This window comes from Orcinus orca, chromosome 1 (genome assembly GCF_937001465.1).
Source record: "Orcinus orca chromosome 1, mOrcOrc1.1, whole genome shotgun sequence".
NCBI lineage: Eukaryota > Metazoa > Chordata > Mammalia > Artiodactyla > Delphinidae > Orcinus > Orcinus orca.
The window spans coordinates 205,051,942-205,076,367 of NC_064559.1; the positions used below are offsets into that span (position 1 = coordinate 205,051,942).

Consider the following 24,426-nt stretch of genomic DNA (forward strand, 5'->3'; position numbering starts at 1 on the left):
GCAACAGCGAAGACCCAAAGCAGCCAAAATAAATAAATAAATTTATATTAAAAAAATTAGGCTTAGGTAATGTTATAAGAAAAACAGACTTCCTCTGAGCTCCATGTGTGATCAGATACTCTGCCCCATCTAATTAAATGTTTATACAAATGTACACCAACAATCTTCGGTGATGTGTCTTCCTGGTGTATTTTATAGAATCATTTCTACTATTCAAACATCATTGTTAAACCTCAAAATGGTATTAGATTATGTAAATAAGCTACAGATTCCATAGCCATTTCCCTACTGTTGGACATATTTGTTGTTTCTAATTTTCCTCTATTAGAAACAGTGCTGGGAGGATCTATGTATAACAAGTTACTCCCTCACCCCCTCTCCTTTGCCAGCTTTGGGAGCATATTCTGGGAAGTGGAATTATTGAGAAAGACAGTATTACAGATTTTTGTTATGAATCACCAGAATTCACTTTAGATAAACTAAATTAATTGATAAAATGCCATCTATTTATTTACAAACTTATATTCTATCTTATCACTCTGTTTTTGAATAATTTATAGTTATAGAACGTTAATTTGAATTTCTTTCAATTTGTACCTAATTCCTACAAATATGTATATTTTTCCCTACATTTTATTTGACATATACTATTTATATTTTTTCCCCCCAAACAAAAGACAACTGTTTCTTGGTAGAATTTAGTTTTGGTCTTACACATTTATAACTGTTCTGCATTTTGAATATGATTTTATCAATTATGTGACACATATTTTCTCCCATTCTTTTATTTTACATATTCATTTTCTCTCCCTCTATAAAAAGTATGTTTATATATTAAGATATATATATTATCTCTGATGATATTTTCCATTTCTTAAATCATTAAAAATTTCTCTCTCTTTTATGGCTGGGTCAAATCCTCTGTTCGGCTTTTTCGTGCCAGGGAAGGATGGAATCTCTACATTACTCCATAAATAATTTTATAATGTTTAAAACTAAATGTCATATGGTTTTTATGTTTGTCATTAAGTAACATGTTTAAAAAAAATTTTTTTTTAGGAGTTTATTAATTAATTAATTAATTTTTGCTGTGTTGGGTCTTCGTTTCTGTGCGAGGGCTTTCTCTAGTTGTGGCAAGCGGGGGCCACTCGTCATCGCGGTGCGCAGGCCTCTCACTATCGCGGCCTCTCTTGTTGCGGAGCACAGGCTCCAGACGCGCAGGCTCAGTAGTTGTGGCTCACGGGCCTAGTTGCTCCGCGGCATGTGGGATCCTCCCAGACCAGGGCTCGAACCCGTGTCCCCTGCATTAGCAGGCAGATTCTCAACCACTGCGCCACCAGGGAAACCCCTTAAAATTTTTTACATTGAAGTATAGTTGCTTTAATAACATGCTTTATAATATAGAGAAAAAGATCCATAATCATAACACCTTCAAAATATTCATATTTTTATTGCATCAATTCATCAAGATCTATGAGAGATTTCATGAGAATTTTAACTGGCATATATAAAACCTACATAATAACTAAGTCATTGCTATCATTTCTATTGTATACACATATATATTTAAACCCAGAACAGCACATTTCCTCCCATTTGTTCTACGTATCTATTTGATGTTGGCTAATCCAAAAGAGAACTTCTTTTTTTATTGTATTAATTTTTATTGCATATCTCTAGCTTATAAATGTATTTCTAGAGAAGTAGTAACAATTTGTGAGGAGTCATTAGCATCCAAACAAAATAAATTTTTCTATTTTTCCTAGACTCTGTAAACTCTAACTTCTCACCTGGTGCAGCTGAGAACCACCCCTCCACATAAGCTGGATGTGGCTCACTTGGGTGAATGAATAGCATTCCCAGTACTGACAGATTCTCAGGGATTGTAACAAAACAAAGAAATGGAAAAGCAGAAAAGTCTTTTTTTTTTTTTTTTTTTTGTGGTACGCGGGCCTCTCACTGCTGTGGCCTCTCCCGTTGCGGAGCACAGGCTCCGGACGCGCAGGCTCAGCGGCCATGGCTCACGGGCCCAGCCGCTCTGCGGCATATGGGATGTCCCTGGACCAGGGTACGAACCCGTGCCCCCTGCATCGGCAGGCGGACTCTCAACCACTGAGCCACCAGGGAAGCCCAGAAAGTCATTATTTTCCTTCACTGAGGAATCACTTTCAAACCCAGTATTTTGCAACATAAAATATGTACCCATTTCTCTTGGATTTCTACTTTTCTGTTTTCCTGATCACCGGTCTCTCAGATACATTTTATTCGTCACAAGCTTCCCTTTGCCTGTGTCTTTCCTTCTTTTCTGCCTTCTCCATCTATACTCCTTTGCATTCTCTCCCTCTGCCCCTCTGGACCTCTCTGTCACGACTGCGTTTAGCCGGGAAAGCAGCTGTGGTCAAGCAGGGTAGGCTCTCTTCTTCCTCTCCTACAGGCCCTCCCTCTGGAAGGGCCCTTCCTCAGAAAGCGTCTTCCTTAGCTCCAGCCGTCCTCTGGGCAGCCTGTTCTTTAGGGGACCCCCTTGACCTTCTCCACAAACCCTCTAACTACCCCTAACCCTGGCTGGCCTGGCCCCAGGAGCCCAGATCCTAATTCTGGAGCCTGGCTTATCAGAAATCAGGTCGCCTGAGAGGAACAGAAATACCCTAAAGAATGAGGTTGCTTCCCTCACTACTGCCAAGTAAGAAAAAGTGGAACCGAACTAAACACCGGGAAGGATGGACCCAGATCAGGGAGTGTGGTGGAGCAGACAGAGCCCTGGGCTCGGCTCAGCACACCTGAGCCGCAGTTGCAACTCGCTGATTGACAGGCTAGGTGAGCTGGGCACTTTCTGGAGCCTCAGTCTCCTTATATTTAACGAGTAAGACAGTAGCGTTGCTATTAAGATGTTTATTAAAGTTCTCCTCCTGATAATCCCAAAACAGTCTGATGTAGCAGCTTTAGGGGGAGAGGAGTCAATGAAAACTGGCACTGATGATGGAGAACAGGAACAGGGCAAGAAGGAGCCCCAGGGGTGGGGGTGGGACGCTGGGAGGTGACAGACAGGGACGCTGTAGCTGGTGTCAGATTCACACTGTGGGATGATGCTGAGTCCAAATGGGTCCTTCTGTTAGAATGTGTATCTACTCTACTTTTTGTAATTAAAAGAAAATAGAAGAACTGCTTCCCTGGTGGTCCAGTGGTTACAACTCCATGCTTCCGATGCAGGGGCGTGGGTTCGATCCCTGGTCTGGGAACTAAGATCCCACGTGCCACGTGGGGCAACCAAAAAAAAATAATAAAAGAAGGGCAGCTTTTAACGACCTAATGAACACGTCACTCACAAAGTTCAGTCAGCCAGTCATTCACGTCCTCCATCGTTGCATTCACTCTCGTCTCATCGCTGGGAAGAGTAATCCGACACCTCGGGTGGAATATGTACGTGGGGTCGACCGTCTCTAACTTGATCTTTGTGCTTAGCTGCTGCAGCACCCAAAGGAAATTCAGCATCAATCCGTCCGTAGATACCAATCTATCATCCGTCTGTGAAAGAGAAAAGTATTTAAAATCATGATCTGAACAGAAATTCTGGCACAAGCGTACAGAAAGGAGAGCAAACTTTCATCCTGAAGTCAGCGAGGGGACACCTATAGCACCAGCATCGTCACTCTACTGGCAGGTGCGATTTGTTGAGTGTTAACCATACGTGAAGGGTTTTCTCTCACTGAATCTCCACAATAGCCCTTAGAATTGAATGATACTGTTATTCACATTTTACAGAGGAGGAAACTAAGGCTCAGAGAATTTAAGTGATTTGCCTAAGATCCTCAAAATCAGTAAGCAGAAATGCAATAAATGCTATTTCCTTTCTCTTCTTTATTTCCCCTCAGAAGCATCGGAACAACTCGTTTCACAGTTACCACTTGACTAACAGCTTCTCTGGCTGACAGCAATAGCATAATCCTGCTCTAAGAATACAACAATTCTGGGAATTCCCTGGAGGTCCAGTGGTTGGGACGCCGTGCTTTCACTGCCCAGGGCCTGGGTTCAATCCCTGGTTGGGGATCCTGTAAACCGTGTGGCACAGCCAAAAAAAAAAAGACCATAATTCTAATAAAGATAGTTAACATCGGTGGAGTGCTCACCACGTACTGGGCATGATTCTAACAGCTTTATATACACTAAGTCCACGAGTCAGGTACTATTATTATCCCCACTTGGCAACAAGGAAATGGAGGCACAGAGAAGCAACTGTCTACGTCCTACTGCCGGCAAACAGTGGAACCCCAGTTGGAAATCCAGGCAGTCTAATACCACGTGCATGCTCTTCTCTCTGCTTTTTCTTCTGAGTAGAAATGTCACATCGCTCATTAATAATATAGCAAGGGAGCGTCCCTGGTGGCGCAGTGGTTGAGAATCCGCGTGCCAATGTAGGGGACACGGGTTTGAGTTCTGGTCCGGGAAGATCCCACATGCCGTGGAATAACTAAGCCCGTGTGTCACAACTACTGAGCCCGCATGCCTGGAGGCCGTGCTCCGCAACAAGAGAAGCCACCGCAATTAGAAGCCCGCGCACCACAAGGAAGAGCAGCGCCCGCTCACCGCAACTAGAGAAAAGCCCACGTGCAGCAACAAAGACCCAATGCAGCCAAAAATAAATAAATTTATTATTAATAATAATAATAATATAGCAAGGATGCCCTTTTAACTTTTCCATGCCGGTAAAGTGGTCCCAGCCACTAGCCTCCCCCATCAGGAACATCGCACCTTGTACCTGGTCTCCTCGGGTTGGCTCCTGTACCCCCTCCTCCCATTAGCCCATCCTCCACACAGCAGACTTGGTGATTTCCTTCCCGAAAACCCTCCAGTGGCTCCTCATGACACTTCTTACAACATCAGCTCAACCTGATGGAGCCTCTGCCCACCCCTCCAGCCCATGACCCGCCGGTTTCCTTCCTGTTCACTATCCTCCAGCCATGAAAGCCTGCACGTGGGGCTCGTTCCAAAGCTGGTTCACTCCCACCTTCGTGTTTCACACGTATCTAGAAAGTTCTTTTCTCAGCCTTGTGATGGCTGGCTCTTTCTTATCAGTCAGGCCTCTGATCAAATGTCTCCTCCTTGAACACTCCCATGCCTTCCTTCTGGTGCCTCCATGGTTACTTTCAAGTCCTCTACCTTGCTTCACTGGCTTCATCGATTCTAGAATTAAACATTTACATGTCTACTCATCTACCCTATAGAACATAAGCTCCACAAAGGCAGGAAGCTTGTCTATCTTGTTCAACACTGTATCTCCATTTCCTAGCACAATGTCTGGTAGGTTCTGAATAAGTATGACTTAGATGAATGAATTTAATGAATAAGTAAAAGCAGTCTTCAGGAATCCTACCTGCATCTGTGCTTTCTTCATATTGGCATTGACGACAGCTGCCATGTAACCAAGAGCAGCCTCCCGGGTTTCTCCGTTTAACAAAATACTATGCAGAATCTTGAAAAGCTCTTGCTGAAATTTATTTTATAAGGGAAGAAAAAAATTAAAACTTTGTTTAAGAAATTATTCTTTTGACTTTACAAAAAGCTAAACTCCTTCCCACTTTTTCTCCTCTCCCACATCCACTCATTTTAGAAGAACCTGACTACAAGGATAGAAGAAAAGTCCATATTCAACTGTATTAAGATGATCAGCATGAAAGCAGAATGTGGAGTGGAAGAGGGGAGTAGTTATAGTTTTAATAAAATAGCCTTTGCTATTTCCTTTCCAGGACAGGGGCCCAATTACCTTAATCACACTATAATGAGCCTATAATTGTGCTGCTTTTAACTTTCAGAACTGAAAACACATTCATCCTTTGGATTCATTTTCTCAACACCTACCCTTCCCAGCTCCAAGTAATGCTGCAGTGATTGGCTCACCACACGAGTGTTTTCCAGGGTAATGGCAGGCCCTGAGAAATATTTTTCAACCACTTTTGCCTGGAAAGAGAAAGCAAAAATTCAACGTATAATATACATTTGGGGAAGAATCTGAACATAAGAGCAGCAAAGTGCAAAGGGCCGCTGTACTTACATCATCTTCTGCAAAGACTGAGAAGCTAAAGAAAGCCCCCAAGTACGAGAGTCTCTGCAGCTCCCGCCCAGAGCCAGGGCTTAATGATTTAGGCAACCACAAAGGCAAAGAAGCAACCTAGGAAAAAACAGAAGAGGCAAGTCAAGCTGCTAAATCAGCAAGTGATGTAAAAATGAGACAAAAAGAATTCTCGGCAGGTGACCTGTTCAGCTGGTTCTTAGCCACCAGCAAAATGCCTGACATTTAACATCCAAAAACACAAGGTCACAAATATGTCAGGATGCCTGTCCACTTTTTCTCATTTCAGATGAAGGAAAGCACTCCAGGTCCGCTACATTTTTACAAGATATACTTTTAATTTCCATGTTTCATGATAATATTTGATATCATGCAAATGAAGTATTCCTATACCACCAAAGGACTCAAGGAAACGTTTCCAATAGGACCTGTTGTACTAGCTGTACAATACTTATCTCCCGAAAATCACAAAAGAGAAGTGAATAATGTCATTCCCGGAAATAACGTAGGTGACAACAATGTAACAGTTGAGAGCCACCCACATGTATTACTCACATCTGCATCTCAACGTCCTCCAAGAGACATTTTTCAGATACTGTTACTTAAGGAATATCTTCTGTGTTACATGTTCACTGAAAATGTGCAAGTCCATTAGGGTGGCACTTACCAAATTGCACACAGGGTGTGTCTTTCCAAACTTGGTTTCACAGAGCTCACCTAAAGCCTAGAAACAAGATCAGAAAGGGCCATTTAAATGTATTTCATCCTAAACTGACCACCATGGGTAACATCAAGACATAGCTTTAATGCTGCTATAAATAGGTATGCATTCCCAACAAAGCACAAATAGCTTCACTGCTTTTCTGATGAATAAACTAGTACATGTGCGTTGTAAAAAACTTCCGGTAAAACAGAAATATAAAATGAAACTACAAGTCGCTCATAAACTTCACCCTCATTAACCTCTATTGATATTTTGCCCAAGAGCTTTCTAGACATATTTTTGTACATATACACACAGAGGTAAATGAGTGTATTCTTACAATAAATGATTTTTTCATTTAACATCTTTCTATACCAGAAAGATATGCTTCATAAACTTGAGATGGCTAGTCTCGCCAGTATCAAACAGGACTATAAATAATTAAAATTTAATAAGCGACCAAATTCAAAATATATTTAAAGGTATTCCTTGGTTTCAAGATCCCTGTTTTGAGAACCTCAAAGTTTTCCATCGGCGCTCCAATCGTTCTCGAGTTAAGACAATCAGGAAATATAGTTCTTAGGCACATAAAAAGCGTTTACCATGGCCATGGTAATACAGTCAAACACTATTTTAACAGTGAATTTAATTTCCTCTGTGATTTGGATGTTGCTATGGGAGTTGCTAAAACAGCTGCTGGAAGCTTTTGAGTCCATGCATTCAGGCACTGACACATCTGAGAAGCCGCTGAGGCTCAGAGAGCCACTGAGAAGGAAACATTCTCCCTGCTCAGCACCAGGGCTCCCAAACTCAGCTGCACATTAGGATCACCTGGGCAGCCTCTGAAAGCCCCATGCCAGGCCACGCCCTCACCACATCCTCAACGAATTAAGTCACAGCTTTGGAGAGCCAGGCAGAGGTACTTTCTACAGATCCCCAGGTGATTCCAAGGTATGGCAAAGTTGGGATCCACTGACCTAGAGGATAATCATGCTTCTTTCTGATTTTAGCTCCAACGGTCTTCCGCTTCCTGCCTTAAATTATTGCCCTTTCTCTCAGTGCACTCCCTTTGCTGCACAAGCATCAATAATGGTACAAAATAAAACTATTGTCTATCATAATGGAGGCCTTTGTCTTTTGACCCAGAAGAACACTTTGTTGATATCTGACACTAAAAGCTCCTTACTGAATCATCAAGCTAATTCAAACCACAAGAGAAAAGCCAACAATTCCAGGAGGGAATATTTATATAATACAGTGATAATTAATATACACTAAGAGATTTCATCACTGAACTCAAATAATCAGATTTTTCCACTTCTTTTTATGTGCCAGAGACAGAACAATGCACAAGGATTAATAGAATTTCATTAGGAATGGGAATAACATGTGCACTAGGAAGAACCCCGACATAAATTCATTCAAAATTATTTTTAAAACTAAGACTTCCTGCTTCACCTTCTATTTAACTGGCTTTAATGTTTAAAACATTAATTAATGTTTTCATGTTTAACTTTAATATTTAGCCTTTTAGCTCAGTTTTGATTTTCTGAAACAGATAAATACACCTCTGTGTTTGCACTGATTGTAATTATCTGACTGTATCGTTGTGGTCCTGATTTTTGCCTTGAGGAGAGGCACCTTATCTCATGAGCTCCTGGCTCCTCTGTGTGTGTCACACTTGAGGCGCTCAGGAAGCAGTGAATTAATGGTAAGATGGAATCAAGTTAGCAGAATGAGTAAAAGGAACATGGGCAGCAAAACATCCATTTAACCAAGGCTTCAATTTACACAAGGTCGTGTTTATACAGAGTCAACTAATTTCATGTTTTGATATTTTTCCTTCATACTTTTAGAATGAAAAATATTCAGTAATACTTCAAAGTATTTTTCTCCCAAAATTTTAAAGCAGCAAGGTCAGAGAAGAAAACAGCCTCTTATTTTCTTTCTGGTTCCAATATTTCCACAACTCTGAAGACCCTTGGTGAGAATCTAGCCAATAGTTCTGTTCACAATTTATGCTTCCTCTAAGTGCCTGGAGGAGCTGAGCAAATTTGTGTTTTCCAAGTAAAGCCTGAAGTGAAGTGTACAGCCTCAGGAAACGGGGAAGATGAACAAGAAAAGCACTGTGCAATTTTCTGTGCAAAGTCACTATGTAAAGACAAAATTGTGTTCCTTTTCTTAATCTAACTCTGCCTTCTTTATTTGCATTTGTCACAGTTCTTTTGTTTTGTTTTGTTTTAAATTAACAAAATTTCACCCCAAATATGGTATGCTCATTGCTAGGACAATCAAGGAGGAGACCACCAATGATTATTGTTTTCATAAGCTATAGAATAAGGCAAAGTACATTTTAATGACTGTATCACTGACTCCTGTCTAAGGCTCGGATGGTGAAATATGTACCGCGCTGCTAACTGTCTTCACTGATGCATCTCACTGCACACCAAACACTCTGCATGGCCAACGCAATGATTTCATGTTTTAAGTTTGAAAACAAGGTTGATCATGGACCTGAAAGAAAAGTGTATGTTAAAATCATCTGGAAGAAAAACATCTACTGAATGTGTTACAAGGAAAAGAATAAAGTTTTACCATGAGGGGGTATTTAAAGTAGTCGCTGTCGAGGGAGCACTCTTTGGCAGCGAGAGCCAGGCCTTGTAAAATGGGGATAAAGATCTACAAGAAAAAAAAATCAGAAATATAAGTTAAAGAAAATTTAAGAACAGGAGGCATGTGAAATAAAGTGCCGAATCTGCAAAGTCCAGGCACTTGCACTGCTTGCCCAAGGAAAAGCTGTTTTGCATACACAGGAGCCTAGAATCCAGCCACAGGGTGTTGCTTTGTCCTTTCACAAGGCTGACCGTAAAGTAAGGCAGCTGAATTCTCCAGAAGTAATAGGTTTTGGTGAACCCTAAAACTCTGACAAGACTCCCCGTGATTCAACAGAAACTCACAGATGTGGAGCCTGCTGCAGGACTCTCCCGGGCTCCTTGCTCTAATCAAATAAATTACTCTAACCTGCATATCACAGCAACGAGTATGTTTCTGATTACCAAGCACCTATAACCTGTAAAGAAATTGGACTAAATGTTCCAATATCTGCTCAATTCTATTAACATTTTAAGAAATTTTTTGTTGCCACCCCTACACCTACACCTTTAATTCTTTCCATCTTTCCTCGTTTACTTCGAAGAGAACAAAAAAAATAGACCAATAATGGATATTATTAGTATCTTAACTTGAATTATGTAGAACAAAGAGATGGCTGGTAAATGTTGAAACTGAAAAAGAAAACTTCATCAGGATGCCTTACCTCCATATATGGTGTGATTAATACAACAACCTGATGTCAGGGCCTAAGGGCACTCAAATTTACGTTTACAAGCTCACCATTAATATCAGGGCACAGGAACACTGCAGAATCTGCTCAGCACAGCTCATGTTTAAATTTCACAGTGTACTCACTGAGCAGCACATTTAGGGAGCTGGTTGGGATTCAAGACTAATAACATTAAGCTGAGAATGTTGTAAACAACAGCTGACAGTCTGAATGCCAACAAGTTGAAAAAGGGAGTGTTCTAAAAAGCTACTAGAAAACCTGAAAAATTCTCTTTCCTACTAATTTCATCCCATTGTATGGAACACCTTTGTCATTTAAGGAGCACAGTATTAAAAAGGTGCCCTGCATTACAAAGTGTATTAGAGTGTCTTGAGATATCAACACAGCTCTTGAAGAGATCCTTCTAGTTCTCGCAACCCAAGCAATCAGGGTAGAAGTAATGTGCTTTCGTAAGCTAGCTAAAAATGGAGAGGAAATGCTTAGGTGTAGGGGTGGGAAATGCCCAAACTGCAATCGAGGGAAAAACAGTAGTTCCAGAATCACCAAAAGATAAATTTCACAATTGATCATCTAGAAAAATCTCTTAAGCATTTTTTTCAGGAACGCTATAAAGTAAAACTTCTTTAGAGTTATCCTCTTTTGCAAGTAGGGTTTAAATTATAATAAGCAGACAAAATATTACTAAACGTAATACTTTTCAAATATCGAACATTATACTGTTTGTGTGACTTACACGTTTTTAAAATAATTTTATTTTCAAATAAATACCTCCCAGCACCGATAAAAAATGCTCCAAGTGTTCATCTCCAATTCTAAATTCTAACTACTATTTATTGCTGTTTATTTATCTATGAACATCTCAAACTTTAATTAAAGGAAGACTGAAATTTCTCTCAAAAGGTTTAATCATTCAAATCTGCCACATTATTAAGACAAAAGGTAAAATGCTGTTTTTCAGTTCAGCAACTCCACTGCACTCATCATTTCTCTTGAGGAAACATGGTGACACGTAAGAAAAGACAAGGGATCAGAATTCTGTGATTAAAAATAAACAGATAGGGCTTCCCTGGTGGCGCAGTGGTTCGGAGTCCGCCTGCCAACGCAGCGGACACAGGTTCGAGCCCTGGTCCGGGAGGATCCCACATGCTGTGGAGCAACAAAGCCCGTGCACCACAACTACTGAAGCCTGTGCTCCACAACTACTGAAGCCCGTGTGCCTAAAGCCCATGCTCCACAACAAGAGAAGCCACCGCAGAGAAGCCCGCGCACCACAACGAAGAGTAGCTCCCACTGGCAGCAACTAGAGAAAGCCCACGCACAGCAACGAAGACCTAACGCAGCCAAAAAATAAATAAGGTGAAATAAATAAATTTAAAATATAAAAACAAAAAAACACACATAGAGGTCATTTCATAGCCTCTATGTAAGTTTCTTTATGAATAAAATAGGCATAACATACTTTTTTAGCTGATCTCCAGGCTTTCATACAGGTAAAGCTACTCTGGTTCCTCAAGTGATGTCTTTTTGAGTAGAAGTATTCTACTTTATGTATATTACACATATAATATAGTGTATCACTTAAACCTTACAAGACAGTTATATATTTTCATCAGAGTTCACTTAATTTTCTAGAGAAGAAAAGCTCACTATAATGCCTAAAATATTCCTATAAGTCAGTAAGACCATCATCTAAGATGAGCAGTTGATAAATTCCAAATACAGAATACACAACACTGACTGGGATTTTCACTCCTGGATGCTTCTTTTACTAATATTTTGAAAACTGCTGAAAACACAGTTTCTGAGAATTCAAAGGCCTCAATATGAACAGTTAAAAATAGTATTAGGTATAAAAACAGATTAGGGATCTCCCTGGTGGCGCAGTGGTTAAGAATCTGCCTGCCAATGCAGGGGACACGGGTTCGAGCCCTGGTCCAGGAAGATCCCACATGCCGCAGAGCAACTAAGCCCATGCGCCACAACTACTGAGACTGCACTCTAGAGCCCATGAGCCACAACTACTGAGCCCACGCACTGCAACTATTGAAGCCCGTGTGCTGCAACTACTGAAGCCCGCATGCCTAGAGCCAATGCTCCGCAACAAGAGAAGCCACTGCAATGAGAAGCCTGCGCACCGCAATGAAGAGTAGCCCCCGTTCGCCAAAATTAGAGAAAGTCCGTGCGTAGCAACGAAGACCCAAAGCAGCCATAAATAAAAAAACAAACAGAGTTTTTAAAAAAACAGATTAAAAGGAATCATATCATTTGTAGCTATTGCCTCTATTATTCTTTCTAGAAACAAAAAAAGAGATTATCAGACAACAAATTGTAAGAAAATGTCATTAGCATCCTTTCATCATGGGAAACAGCTGTGTTAAAGTTGTTGTGGCAAAGTGCTTACTTTACAACACAGGCCACAGAACAGTAATCAAAATTCATGCCAAGGTTTTACCTTGGAAGAAATCTTTAAGACTAACTTTTTTAGTTGTTATTATTATTATTAAGTTTTATTATTAAATATTACATATCTGCATTTTCACTTGCCTTTACACAATGGGATATCAAAAATGTACGGATACTTAATGAATGAAGTAATCAGTAAGATCTGAGACTTCATTCCCGGTCTAGTGGTGAGAAGACAATGGTTTTATGTGACCTGCAAACTGCAGCTGAGCTAATTTGGTCTTTGATTTATTAATCTCCTTTTTGTGAACTCAGAGAACTAATTTTCAACACTACTTATCTGGCAAATGTATATCACGTCTTATGCTACCTCTTGGTAGTGTGTTAAGAGCTTCTTAAAATCAAAGACAGGGCCTTATATTTCTTCTACTCTCCCAAAACATTTAGCACAGACCATGTTTAAAATACCTGATGCTTGACTGATTAGTTGAAATGTACACATGATTTGAACAATGCAGCTGTCAATCTGATTTCCTCAGGACAGGAATCTCGGGGAGCTCTCTCTGAGCAAATGACATGCGCATGTTCAAATTCAGGAACCAAAGTTTTCAATATATGGTGTCTTTAGAAATCTAGCTCGGCAGGGAAGCTCCTAATCCAGCAGTTTCAGTAGCAAACGCACAAAACCTTACCTGCTTGAACACTTCTTCATCCTGGTGAGTGGTTCTCACCAGTTCTTGAATAAAGCCGTATGGGAGATTCCTACACAGCATGTACGGCACCAGGAAGGACGGCTGCTGCAGGGACCTGCAGACCCACGAAAGTCAAGGGCTCTGATGAATCAACTTGTCACCGTGTAACAACAGAACATACAGAATGTCATGTAGCTGACAATCACAGGTCAAGCTTCAAATTTCCCAAATAATCCACACAACAAGTCAATCGTTTTAGGCAAAAGATCACCTTTCTCATTGTTAAGATAATCACTTTGGGGGCTTTTCAGTGAGAAACCATAGAAGGTTTGAAAGGATCCATCTTTGCCTCCATATAGCCCTTGAAAAATAAAGCATTAGAAAAACCAAAGTATTATATGTCTCTTTTACTTATTTATTTATGCCTCATCCAATGGGGGAAAAAAAGATTAGCAGTGGCTGAAGACTTTTTTAAGCTCTTATTAATTTTAACCATGGAACAGTGTTTAAGTTTTAGTACATGTGCATTATTTTCCTTTTTTTTTTTCCTGACAAATTTCAAAAATGGTTATGGTAAGGTCATCCAGCATGAATAAATCTTGAACTTTGTCATTTTTCCTTCAGATGTTTTTTCACAAGAGAAATGAAATACAGAAATACTCTTTTATCAAACCTGAAACCTTTATGGGACCCTCTGAACAAAAATTAATAATGTAGTACACTTCGGGTGATTCCCATGTTACCTATTCCACCACTATTCTTTATTATTGAATAACAGAAATTGATTATATGATACATGGACAGTGATGATCTACACATTTTTTTCAAGTATCTATACTGCTTTCAAGCAGCTGCTTTTAAACTGAATTACTAATTTCCTGCCCTGAAGTCAACATATTTCAACCACAGTCTATCTCAATAAACCACACAGAGTATTTTATTTTCATAGTATTTTAGAGAAAAAAAGGGACCTCAGAAACCATCTAGTCAACCACTCATTTCATGGGTAAGGAAGTGAGTTATCCAACGTGGTGCAGAATGGCTGGGCAGCCTGATAGAGAGGGCCCTCTCCCTGCTAACAGCAAGCACATATTGGTTTTTCATACCTTGGTTGTGTGAGGGACCCTTGTAGTACTAATGCAGTATGGGATATGCACTGTGAGCGGATGTTGCTCAGAAGCTGGCTGACTGCTGGCTGGCTGCACATCTGCAAAGAAAGGTAGAGGTTAGGTCTACAAAGACAAACAAAATAATCCCATACAGTTGAAAACTGACAAGAGTCAGAAGAGATCAATCTGCAGGAAATGGCACCCTTTTCTCTTCCTTTACCGATGATGAACAAACTAGAGTAACTGTATCATCCAAGTATAATGTCTCCGCTAAAATCTACAATTAGAGAAGAGAGAAGCAGAAGCTGCAGGTGACCACGTGGGGATTTCAGAGATATGCCCACTCTCTTTGATTTTGCTAAGGTTAAGTGCAGCAAACCCCAAGAAGCCCTTCACAAATATGAAGCTAACAGGTTGACAACCGGATTAGTTTCCAGTGGAAAACCAGAACTAGAAAATGAAATTGGGGTGGTGGGGATAAATTGGGAGATTGGGATTGACATATACACACTACTATATATACAATAGATAACTAATAAGGACCTACTGAATAGCACAGGGGAACTCTACTTAGTACTCTGCAACGGCCTGTATGGGAAAAGAATCTTAAAAAAAAAAAGAGTGGATATTTGTATATGTATAACTGATTCACTTTGCTGTGTACCTGAAACTAACACAACATTGTAAATCAACTATACTCCAATAAAAACTTAAAAAAAAAAAAAAGAAATAGGAATGAAATGTGATAATAATAAAGTAACTCAGCATGAAATAGAAGAAAAAGTGCAGCTTGCTGAGTTTAAACCCAGTTTTGCAATTTATTATTTATGTGATTCTGGACAATTACAGGTATCCCTCGCTTTTTGAAAGTTCACTTTACGCCACTTGGCTTTTAGGAAAGACCGAGGTTAGTATGTACTTGATCTCTCTGAGGTTCATTTGCTTATTAACACAACGGAAAAAAATAATACTTATACCACACAGGACCACACTGGACTAATGAACAACTGTGAGAATGAGACCTAGCCAAGTGTCTGGCAGTCTAGGCGCTCCATAAATGTTGGTTATTATGATTACGACAGACTAGGAGAGAAATCATCAGGGCCGTGTAAGTCGCTGGTGGCAGTGGCACTTGGCCCTGTCACTTCTTCCCTCTACTAGGATGTGAGTTCCATGAGGACTGGGATCCTCGTCTGTCTGGTTCACTGATCCACCCCCAGCTTCTAACACAGTGCCTGACCCATAGTAGATGCTCAATAACCACTTTACTGATTGAATACATGAGTGAATGCTCATTAGGGGGTCAAAAACCAATTATTTATCCACCACATAACCAGGTTTTTGTGGGGGTTTTAAAATGAATCCATTTCGGGCTTCCCTGGTGGCGCAGTGGTTGAGAGTCCACCTGCCGATGCAGGGGACACGGGTTCGTGCCCCGGTCCAGGAGGATCCCACGTGCCGTGGAGCGGCTGGGCCCGTGAGCCATGGCCGCTGAGCCTGCGCGTCCGGAGCCTGTGCTCCACAAACAGGAGAGGCCACAGCAGTGAGAGGCCCATGTACTGAAGAAAAAAAAAAAAAAAAAAGAATCCATTTCATGTTACCTTCGGTGCTTTTTTTTCCTCTATTCCAACTCGGTCAAAACACTCGATGAGGTAGTTCAGCATATCTGTCTCTTTGCACGTCTCAATGGTGAAATGGTCGCTGTAGGAATCCCAAGTACTTGCCCCACCAGAGGCTCCAAAACTTTGGAGAAAAGAAGAATGGATGACTTTTACCTGTTCTCAATAAATCACGTTTGATAGAGTTCGCACTTCTGCAGAAAGCCCGTTAGGGTCCCCACGCCCAGAACAAAGCACAGACACCCATGCAGCCGAGGCTGGAGCGGACTGCTTGTTTCACCTGCTCCAAGTCCAACAATAGCAATTTTTAGTAAACATTTTATTGACCTAAGAAGAAAGTCTGTCCAGAAACCCAACATCTTATCTTCTTGGGAACAGCACCAGGAGGACTCTAAGAATTGCTACTGAGCACTGGGCATTTGAAGGGATACCACACGTATGTAAATCCAACTGGCCAGCTGCAATTAGGCAGGCTTGGAGGTTAAAGCCAGCCTACGCTATTACGTAATCGAAGTCTTTAGGAGGGAAGTTACAAGGGACTAACAAAACATCCCTCTTCCTAACTTCTAGCACAGATCTTAAAAGCCTTCATCCAGCATTCGGCAACAGGACCAGGGCTTAGGAAAACCGTCCAGTTAGAAGGAGACACGAAAAATATGTTACAAACACAAATTTTCCAAAATGTTTGCCAAAAGGGACAAAGTAGTATAGTGAAAACAAAACAAAAACCTTGCACTAGGAGTATCCAAATTTGCGTTCTATTCCCATCCCTACTGCTTACTTGTTACCTGAACCCAGAACTTCATCTCATCTGCAGTGAGGGTTCAATAAAATCATGTGGAGGTGCTTTGTAAAATATAAGCAGGATACAACGTGAGGCACTGTTATTATTAGTAACAACTATTCCCTGAGACCATTATCACAAGGGTTAGGTGTTAGGAAATCAAAGTTTAGATTAACCATCAATAGGTCAAATACCAAATCTGATGTTTAACTCACAAATTTGATAAGACATAAAAGATACAAAAAGATTAATCATGGCATAGGAAGAGGTCAGGAATTATGAAATGAAGACAAATGAAAAAATATAAACTTAGCAAAAAAAAAAAAATTTACATGTGAAAGATGATAAAGGCAGGGAAGAATATCAGGAACTTGAGATACCCATCCCTACTTCAGCCTGGGGCAGAGAGGAGCTAGAAACTAAAAGAAGAATTAAGATATTAATGATACGTTATGCAGATAGATGCATAGATACACAAAAGTAATTTTGGAATATATACATAACTGACCTTAGAATTTTAGAAGAATACACATAATTGACCTTGGAATGAAAGTATGATATTAGAGTATTTCAATTTAAAAAGATGAAAACAATAGCAAGGCTTTAAATCCAAGGCTCTCAGGCCAGAGTCTCGTAAACCTGAATTCTTACAACTTACTTACTACATAGGTCTGACAGAAGGGAAGGGAGGAGGGGAGGCTGAGAAGCAGTCAAAGGCACAAGGCACGGCTTCCCTGGTGGCGCAGTGGTTGAGAATCTGCCTGCTAATGCAGGGGACACGGGTTCGAGCCCTGGTCTGGGAAGATCCCACATGCCGCGCAGCAACTAGGCCCGTGGGCCACAACTACTGAGCCTGCGCGTCTGGAGCCTGTGCTCCGCAACAAGACAGGCCGCAACAATGAGAGGCCCACGCACCGCGATGAAGAGTGGCCCCTGCTTGCCACAACTAGAGAAAGCCCTCGCACAGAAACGAAGACCCAACACAGCCCAAAATAAATAAATATATTAAAAAAAAAAAAAAAAAAAAGCACAAGGCAGCCAACGCCCTCCTGACTGGGCAGGTAATGGAGCCACCCACAAAGTGCCTCACCAGAGACAAAGATGGGCAGCCCAGGGTGGGACACCTCAAAAAACCAAAAACAATTCTTGTGTCTTCACACCACTTAAATTTTGGACTACAGTTCATGGTATGGTAAGATCTGTTATCTGTTAATTGACCTGACAACAGAAAGATGAGGACTGTAATGAAGAAAAGGAAAAAAACAAAACAAAACATAAGAACAAAACCGAAAAACCCACCCATAAATATAAGTAGTGTGGTGAATCCCCAGAAGGAGACAGGGGAGAAAGATATTTGGCTTTACCTGCCACGATCCCGCTCTCAAGCTATCTGCTATCCCTCCCTCTTCCATCTGAGGTTAGTGACTCAGGGACTATATTCACTGCACTTCCCAAAGATGAAATTTGCTAACACAGGCTTATAACTATACACAGTTAAGGTTAAAGTCCCTTTGAAAAGCTCTCACAGATGACACTGAAAATAGATCTTCCTCGTGTTTAAAATGAAGTATTTAAACTATACATTTCCTTGATAATAAGCCCCATCTTTCTCACATTTTTACACCTCTGGAATGGAAAGCATCTGATATTTGATGCCAATAGGTCCTTGCCAGTTGCAAGGAGTCAGTCTGATGCTGTGCCTGTGAACGACTGTGGGAAGTCAACGCGCTTAGCTGGTGGCTGCTGATGCACTGACACTGGGTTCCATTCTCAGCCAAAATGTCCCCTTTCATTTTAACTTAGATCTGAACACCTCAAAGTCAACCGAAATGCCTTCACGAGCATTTCGCAAAGGCATGAAAAATGACAGGGTGTGTACGAGACCGCCAGGCAAGGCAATGAGAGACACTCAGAATGTATAAGAGAAGTTTCAAAGATAAAAGACGTTGATGTATGCTGTGATCATCTGTCAGGGACCAAACAACACTTCCAAGTGACTTTCAAGAGAAGAGAAAGAAAGAAAGAAAAGAAACGTAAGTTTAACTAAACAGAAAACATAGAATAAACCCTAGTGTTCGTCAATATGCTTCCAAATTATAAGATCAGTCCTAAGGGTGCCGAAGTAGATCATGAGCACAGGTATGCAAAGCGGCCAGTGTCACCAGGGATGTGCATGATTGTCAGTGGTCAAAACCGGTTTATAAGGATCTCTAGGTTTGAACTCAAAGAGCTGAACTCAAATTTTGAATGTGATACTGAAGGAGCAAGGGGTGTACAGTTTATATGCATTAAATTTATGCTATCAATGGACATTTTTAACTGTTTTAAAATAGTATTTCATTTTTTTCCTGAAGAAGTTGTTATGAAATTCATGATGCTTTTACAACCGTAACATGGAATGTGACACTGGAAATATGTCATGTTTAAGTCCTAAGAGTATCTATAAAATTATACCTCCCTTGGGAGAACATGTGAACCATTTTCTGATAACGACATCAACAATCCAACTGAATAATTTAATTACTTCACATATTGGAAATACAGCTGAATCCTTCTGAAAACACAATGAAAATATTTCTGGGGATTTATACATGCATCAGATCTGTGCAAATTGAGTCCCATTTTAAATGTACCAAGAAAACTTGTTTCTTAAAAGGATTCCATCGCAGTTTCCGTTCTTCTATTATGGGAATAATCACCCTATTTTATTACTTTTTTAGATGCAGACTTTGTAATGGTATATTTTCTAGATGCAAGGCAAAGGCAGAGCTGGGCAGGGTCAAGCCATGTACATTCCCTGAACAAATGTCTGCACTGTCGAAGGTCCTGGGGACAGTACACTGAATCAAACAGATAAAGACCTTGTTATATGCCAACCACATTACAGAGAGAAGACAATTAAAAACAAAAATAGTATAGAAGTGCTTTAAGTGCTATGAAGGAAAAGAAAGGCAGAGTACGGGTGACAGAAAGGGGCAGGAAGAGTGTGTGAGTGTGATTGTGAGTGTGTGTGTGTGTGTACATGTGGGATGCACTGTCTTGCAGGCCAGGGTGAGAGGCTTTGGGTCTTACTCTGTGGGAGAAGGGAAATCACTGGAGGGTTTGGGGGACAGACATGGCAGAAAGATTTCCTTTCGACCATCTCTGTTGCTTCATCTCCAAATAGTGATGGTCAGCAGAAATAAGAGGGGAAAGGTCAATGCTTTCCCCTATTTGCTAGTTTTCTCTTTCTCTATTCACATAGGCTCAGGACTTGCAAGATTTGATCTCCTTCACTGAAATATCTGAGCAGTGAGAAGAAGAACCCAATAAACGAAAGAAAAACTTCTTTCTAGTCCTCAACTTCCTAGGAAACAATCAGAAAACGTTTCCGCAGAATAATTCCTTTGTTATATTTATTACAAAGATAACTCTCACTTCACTCATTTCCATTCCTGCAGGAAGTAGTTCCTTATAATTCTCATAGCTTTTTTCACAGAGCACTACGAAACAGTCTAGAAGGAATGTTTTTGCCTTTCTTAAATTAACCCTTATTATCACCACTATAAATAATTAACATAGGAATGTATGTCCTAACTACTTCACAAAAGATGTACAACCCATCGATTCCACTGGGCAAGCACAAAGGGAGACAGAAACAAGCCCCCTTGACTGCTGCTTCTATGACATTGATCTTACCAGGCGAGAAGTGGGTGTTAAAAGTGCTTACTTCAAAGTAAATAAAATTCTAAGATCAATTAGAAAAGGGGAAAGAAAAAAACTCTTCACCGACTGCCCAAATTAATCAGCTTTTTCTGCTACTTCTTGGTTCTGACACTACGTGCATTCTCAAGTTCTTCTCTATTTGTTTAATCAGTTATATATGAATACGCCCTGTCCTTCTACATTCTTTTTGATATAGATTCTGATATAGATTCAGAATCTGTAATTTCTAAAACTTGGACAGATCAGATTTCATTTGAACAGCCAGCAAAGGACCTGCCAGCTGACTGGAGTGGAATTTTGTAATTAAGGAGTAAAATGTTGGCACTTTCTTGCCAAGGAACTGAGTAGATGTGTAAACTCTGGGCAGCGAAATAACTCGTAAGGAATGAGAACAACACAAGTCCCACTGGGCAAAGATGGAGAAGCCAGAGGCAGCTGGGTACGGTGGGAGGAATGTGAGTTCTGGACTCAGGCTCTGCCTCGTACTAGTTGTGTGACTAACCTCCCTGTACCCACGTTTCCTGGCAGTAACTAGGGGCGGTGCTGTGAGGATTCGAGTGATAACGTAGGTTGAGAGCTGACACAGTACCCGGCAGGTGATGCTCATAACTATTCGCAGCTACGAGTACATAATCGGTAAGATTTATTTCTCCTTATCAAGTCTAGATCTGAGACAAGGTTGGGATGTTATAAGTCTAGAGCGGAGTCAGTAAAAGCAGCATACAATTCTGGTATCTTTGTTAGAGGAAGCTGGAATTCAACAGGCCCGGGAGAGACAGCGTTTCTCCCACAGATAGCTTACAGTAAAACAGATAATAAAGCACTTTTTTCAGGTACAGAAATTGATTCCTGACAAGGATGTCTGCTGCATTACTATCGTCATGGATGAGGACTTTATCTACATGAAAAAGACACTTCTATCTGTGGGAAATTTACTTGAGAAACAGTGATACAACGTTCAACCTAATACAAATATTGACCTTCCTGAATCAATATTCGACATTGCACCAACACCCCTCTCTCTTTATATACCCTCTAATGATTCTTCTGAACACCGACGAATTGAATGCAGTGTACCTCACTCCTGCGGCTGTCTCTATTTATAGCCTGGAGCTATTTTTGAACACTGCTGGGCACAAATATCAACTTGGTACAGAGGAAACTTCAATTTAAGAGCAAAATTGTAAGACAATGAGTGGGAGGGTTAGAAAGACGGGGTTATTATATTTTCTTGTTCAAAGTCACCTAGAAGACCCAAGCGGTCTCTTTCACTCGGTTTTCAGGGGTGAACATTCAGCAACATCATGAGCTATGCTTTAGCCTCTGCTGCCATTCCACAGGCCGTCTAAACAAATACGGTTTGGCTTTACCAAGGCCAAGGAGGTGAATGATTAGCAAAATTTAAGATTAGAAGTGAAAGCAGCGGGACTTCCCTGGTGGCGCAGTGGTTAAGAATCCGCCTGCCAATGCAGGGGACACGGGTTCGAGCCCTGGTCCAGGAAGATCCCACATGCCGCGGATCAACTAAGCCCGTGTGCCACAACTACTGAGCCTACGCTCTAGAGCCCGTGAGCCACAACTACTGAGCCTGCGTGCCACAACTACTGAAGCCTGCAAGCCTAGAGCCCATGCTCCGCAACAAGAGAAGCCACCACAATGAGAAGTCCGCAAGCGGCAATGAAGAATAGCCCCCGCTTGCTGCAACTAGAGAAAGCCAGAATGCAGCAATGAAGACCCAACACAGCCAACAATAAATAAATAAAATTTAAAACATTTATTGAAAGAAAAAAAAAAAAAGAAGTGAAAGCAGCATCACAGTTGTACCAGACAGTATGACCCCACATGCTCTTCAGTGGACTGCCCGGAGTGAGCTGGAGGGACACACTCACACACACACACACACAAGTTCCAGCCCCTCTGCCATTCCTAACTAGCAGCAATCCATGCAACTGTACATAAGAGAACATGCCTCCCAGAGTAGATTTTGCTCACACCTGGCAGCTCCTAAGAATACTCTTCCAACAGATAAATGGAGGGCCTCTCATTTTAGATCTTAGGGTGGGTGAACTGAATGATGACTGATCTTTAATCTTTGATCTTAACGATGACTGATCCTGTTCATGTTCTTGACAAATGATTACATGTAAGTTTTTCTCCAAACTTGTCAGGCAACAACTATGAAATTTTTTTCTATGTACCACTTTACCCCATGAGAAGGTCCTGATGCTTTAGTACATGCAAAGTTTCTCACATCTTGACTTTTCAGGCCACCTGGAGTCATTTGACCCTATCCTGTTTGGATTCAAAGCACACCTCTAATTAAGACTTATAAAAGTTAGTTCCTAAGCACCTAGGCACATGCAGGGGTAAGACTCCATTCCTCTGATACCTGGACCCAAACTGGACACAAGAAAACTCATCACCACCACCACCACCTTCATCATCACCATCATCATCATCTTCTTCTCCATCTTCATCACTACTGTCCCCAGAAAGTGCGAGGAAGAGGAAGGAGAAAGGACTGTCGTACATACTACCGTAACAAAAGCAAAAAAAGTCATCAGGGAACAAAGGAAAACAGAGAGGAGGAAAGCTTTTACAATTGCTGGCCTTTTAATGAAATCTTACGCTACAAGTTTTGTCTACTGACATGCAGAAAAATAATTCACCTAAATTATATAAAGGCATAGGAACCCTTGAGGGGTGGAGGGCGCGGATTAATGGAGTCACGATACTGCTTCTTTCTAAGGGGCTGAAAACAAAGTGTCAAGGCATAACCACTTGCCAGAGGTAAGGGATCTGCTCTCTCAACCCCTTGGTCTGACTGTATTTCAACTATGATTAGCAACAGTACGAAACGTGGAAAAGTGGTCCTGTGAGCCCCAACTCTCAAATACAAGCTGGCCAGTCTCTGAAATTCATTTGTCAGGAGGCATGACATGTGCACTCGATTTCAAACACCAAGTGACTTCTTTTTATTTTGTGCAGGAAGGAGGAAGAGTGAGGGGGAAGAAGGGAAGAAAGGGTCTCACCATCAAGCAACCCATACTTTCTGATGTGACTGAAGCCTGGCTGGGCGTGGACTCGGGGCACGAGTCTACCGAACCAGTTAGACACGCGGGTTAATGACCCCAAACAGAGAAACACAGGTAACCGAGGTCAGTGCCACACGACAGTTCTTCCAAACCGTGTTAATCTCCTCTCCCTGCACTGCAAACACGCACCCGACTCTCCTGCTGCATAGATACCTAGGAGAGCTCCTTAGGGAGGAGGGCCGTCTGCTCATGGCACCCGCACCGGATGAGGCGGACAGTAAAGGTGGCCCCGCGCCGGTGGGTCTCTGTCGGGAGGAGCTGGCGGGCACGGCTTGAGGGCTACTAGCTGGGGTGGGCAGGCCTGGGGAGCTCGACAGGATGGAGCTGCCCGAGGACCGCGGGGCAGGAGAAGATGACGACCCCCAGGGGTGGGTGACAGTGTAGGGCCGGTACCGCGGAGACGAGGGCTGGCTTCCCGCAGGTGTCCCTGCAGCTGCGCCGTGAGGACTGAGGGAAGCGGGAGGAGTGGACGCCTGGCTGGCTGCCTGGGACGGGGGGGCCAGAGGCAGACTCATCATTGGCACAGAGCTCCAGACACTCATGCTGGGAGCTGGGCTAGTCTCATAGAGGCTAAACGAGTTGAGAAAGGGAGGAAAGGAGAGAAAATTGAAGAAAAGCTTGAGATAAATAACTAAAATGGAAAATATCATGTTTTTAAAGAATAGTATAATTGCACTTCATATCTCTAAGCGTTCAAGTATAGAGATCTTTTAGAGACTCACCTAAATAACTGTAAGTAGACTGCCGCACTGATTTAGAGGCTATACTTATAATATGAGAAAGCCTTCTTTCCAGAGAATAATATACTATACACAGTCATTTGTTCCTAAAACTTAACTTACCAGTAGCCTAACCATGGAAAGCCACAGAGACCCAAGTGGAAGAGACAATATCTCCTCAATGAGTCAA

At 41.5% G+C, this 24,426-nt stretch overlaps 2 protein-coding genes across 5 annotated transcripts in view; one reads left to right on the forward strand and one right to left on the reverse strand.

Moving 5' to 3' along the window:
- CLSTN1 (calsyntenin 1) overlaps nucleotides 1-24,426 on the forward strand; it is a 523,112-nt gene that overhangs the window by 203,657 nt on the left and 295,029 nt on the right. The window lies entirely within an intron of this gene.
- The window catches only part of UBE4B (ubiquitination factor E4B), a 111,272-nt gene that overhangs the window by 41,083 nt on the left and 45,763 nt on the right, over nucleotides 1-24,426 (reverse strand). For 3 of the 4 annotated variants that reach the window (XM_004272372.4, XM_049712579.1, XM_049712581.1), the window contains 11 exons: nucleotides 23,671-24,087; nucleotides 22,812-22,955; nucleotides 15,916-16,057; nucleotides 14,312-14,412; nucleotides 13,206-13,320; nucleotides 9,363-9,446; nucleotides 6,732-6,788; nucleotides 6,047-6,163; nucleotides 5,854-5,952; nucleotides 5,369-5,482; nucleotides 3,324-3,522 (listed from right to left, as the gene is read on the reverse strand). In XM_004272372.4, coding sequence (XP_004272420.2) covers nucleotides 3,324-3,522; nucleotides 5,369-5,482; nucleotides 5,854-5,952; nucleotides 6,047-6,163; nucleotides 6,732-6,788; nucleotides 9,363-9,446; nucleotides 13,206-13,320; nucleotides 14,312-14,412; nucleotides 15,916-16,057; nucleotides 22,812-22,955; nucleotides 23,671-24,087 — 1,589 coding nt within the window. The remainder of the gene's footprint in view (nucleotides 1-3,323; nucleotides 3,523-5,368; nucleotides 5,483-5,853; nucleotides 5,953-6,046; nucleotides 6,164-6,731; nucleotides 6,789-9,362; nucleotides 9,447-13,205; nucleotides 13,321-14,311; nucleotides 14,413-15,915; nucleotides 16,058-22,811; nucleotides 22,956-23,670; nucleotides 24,088-24,426) is intronic. The other variant, XM_004272373.4, reaches the window with a different exon arrangement.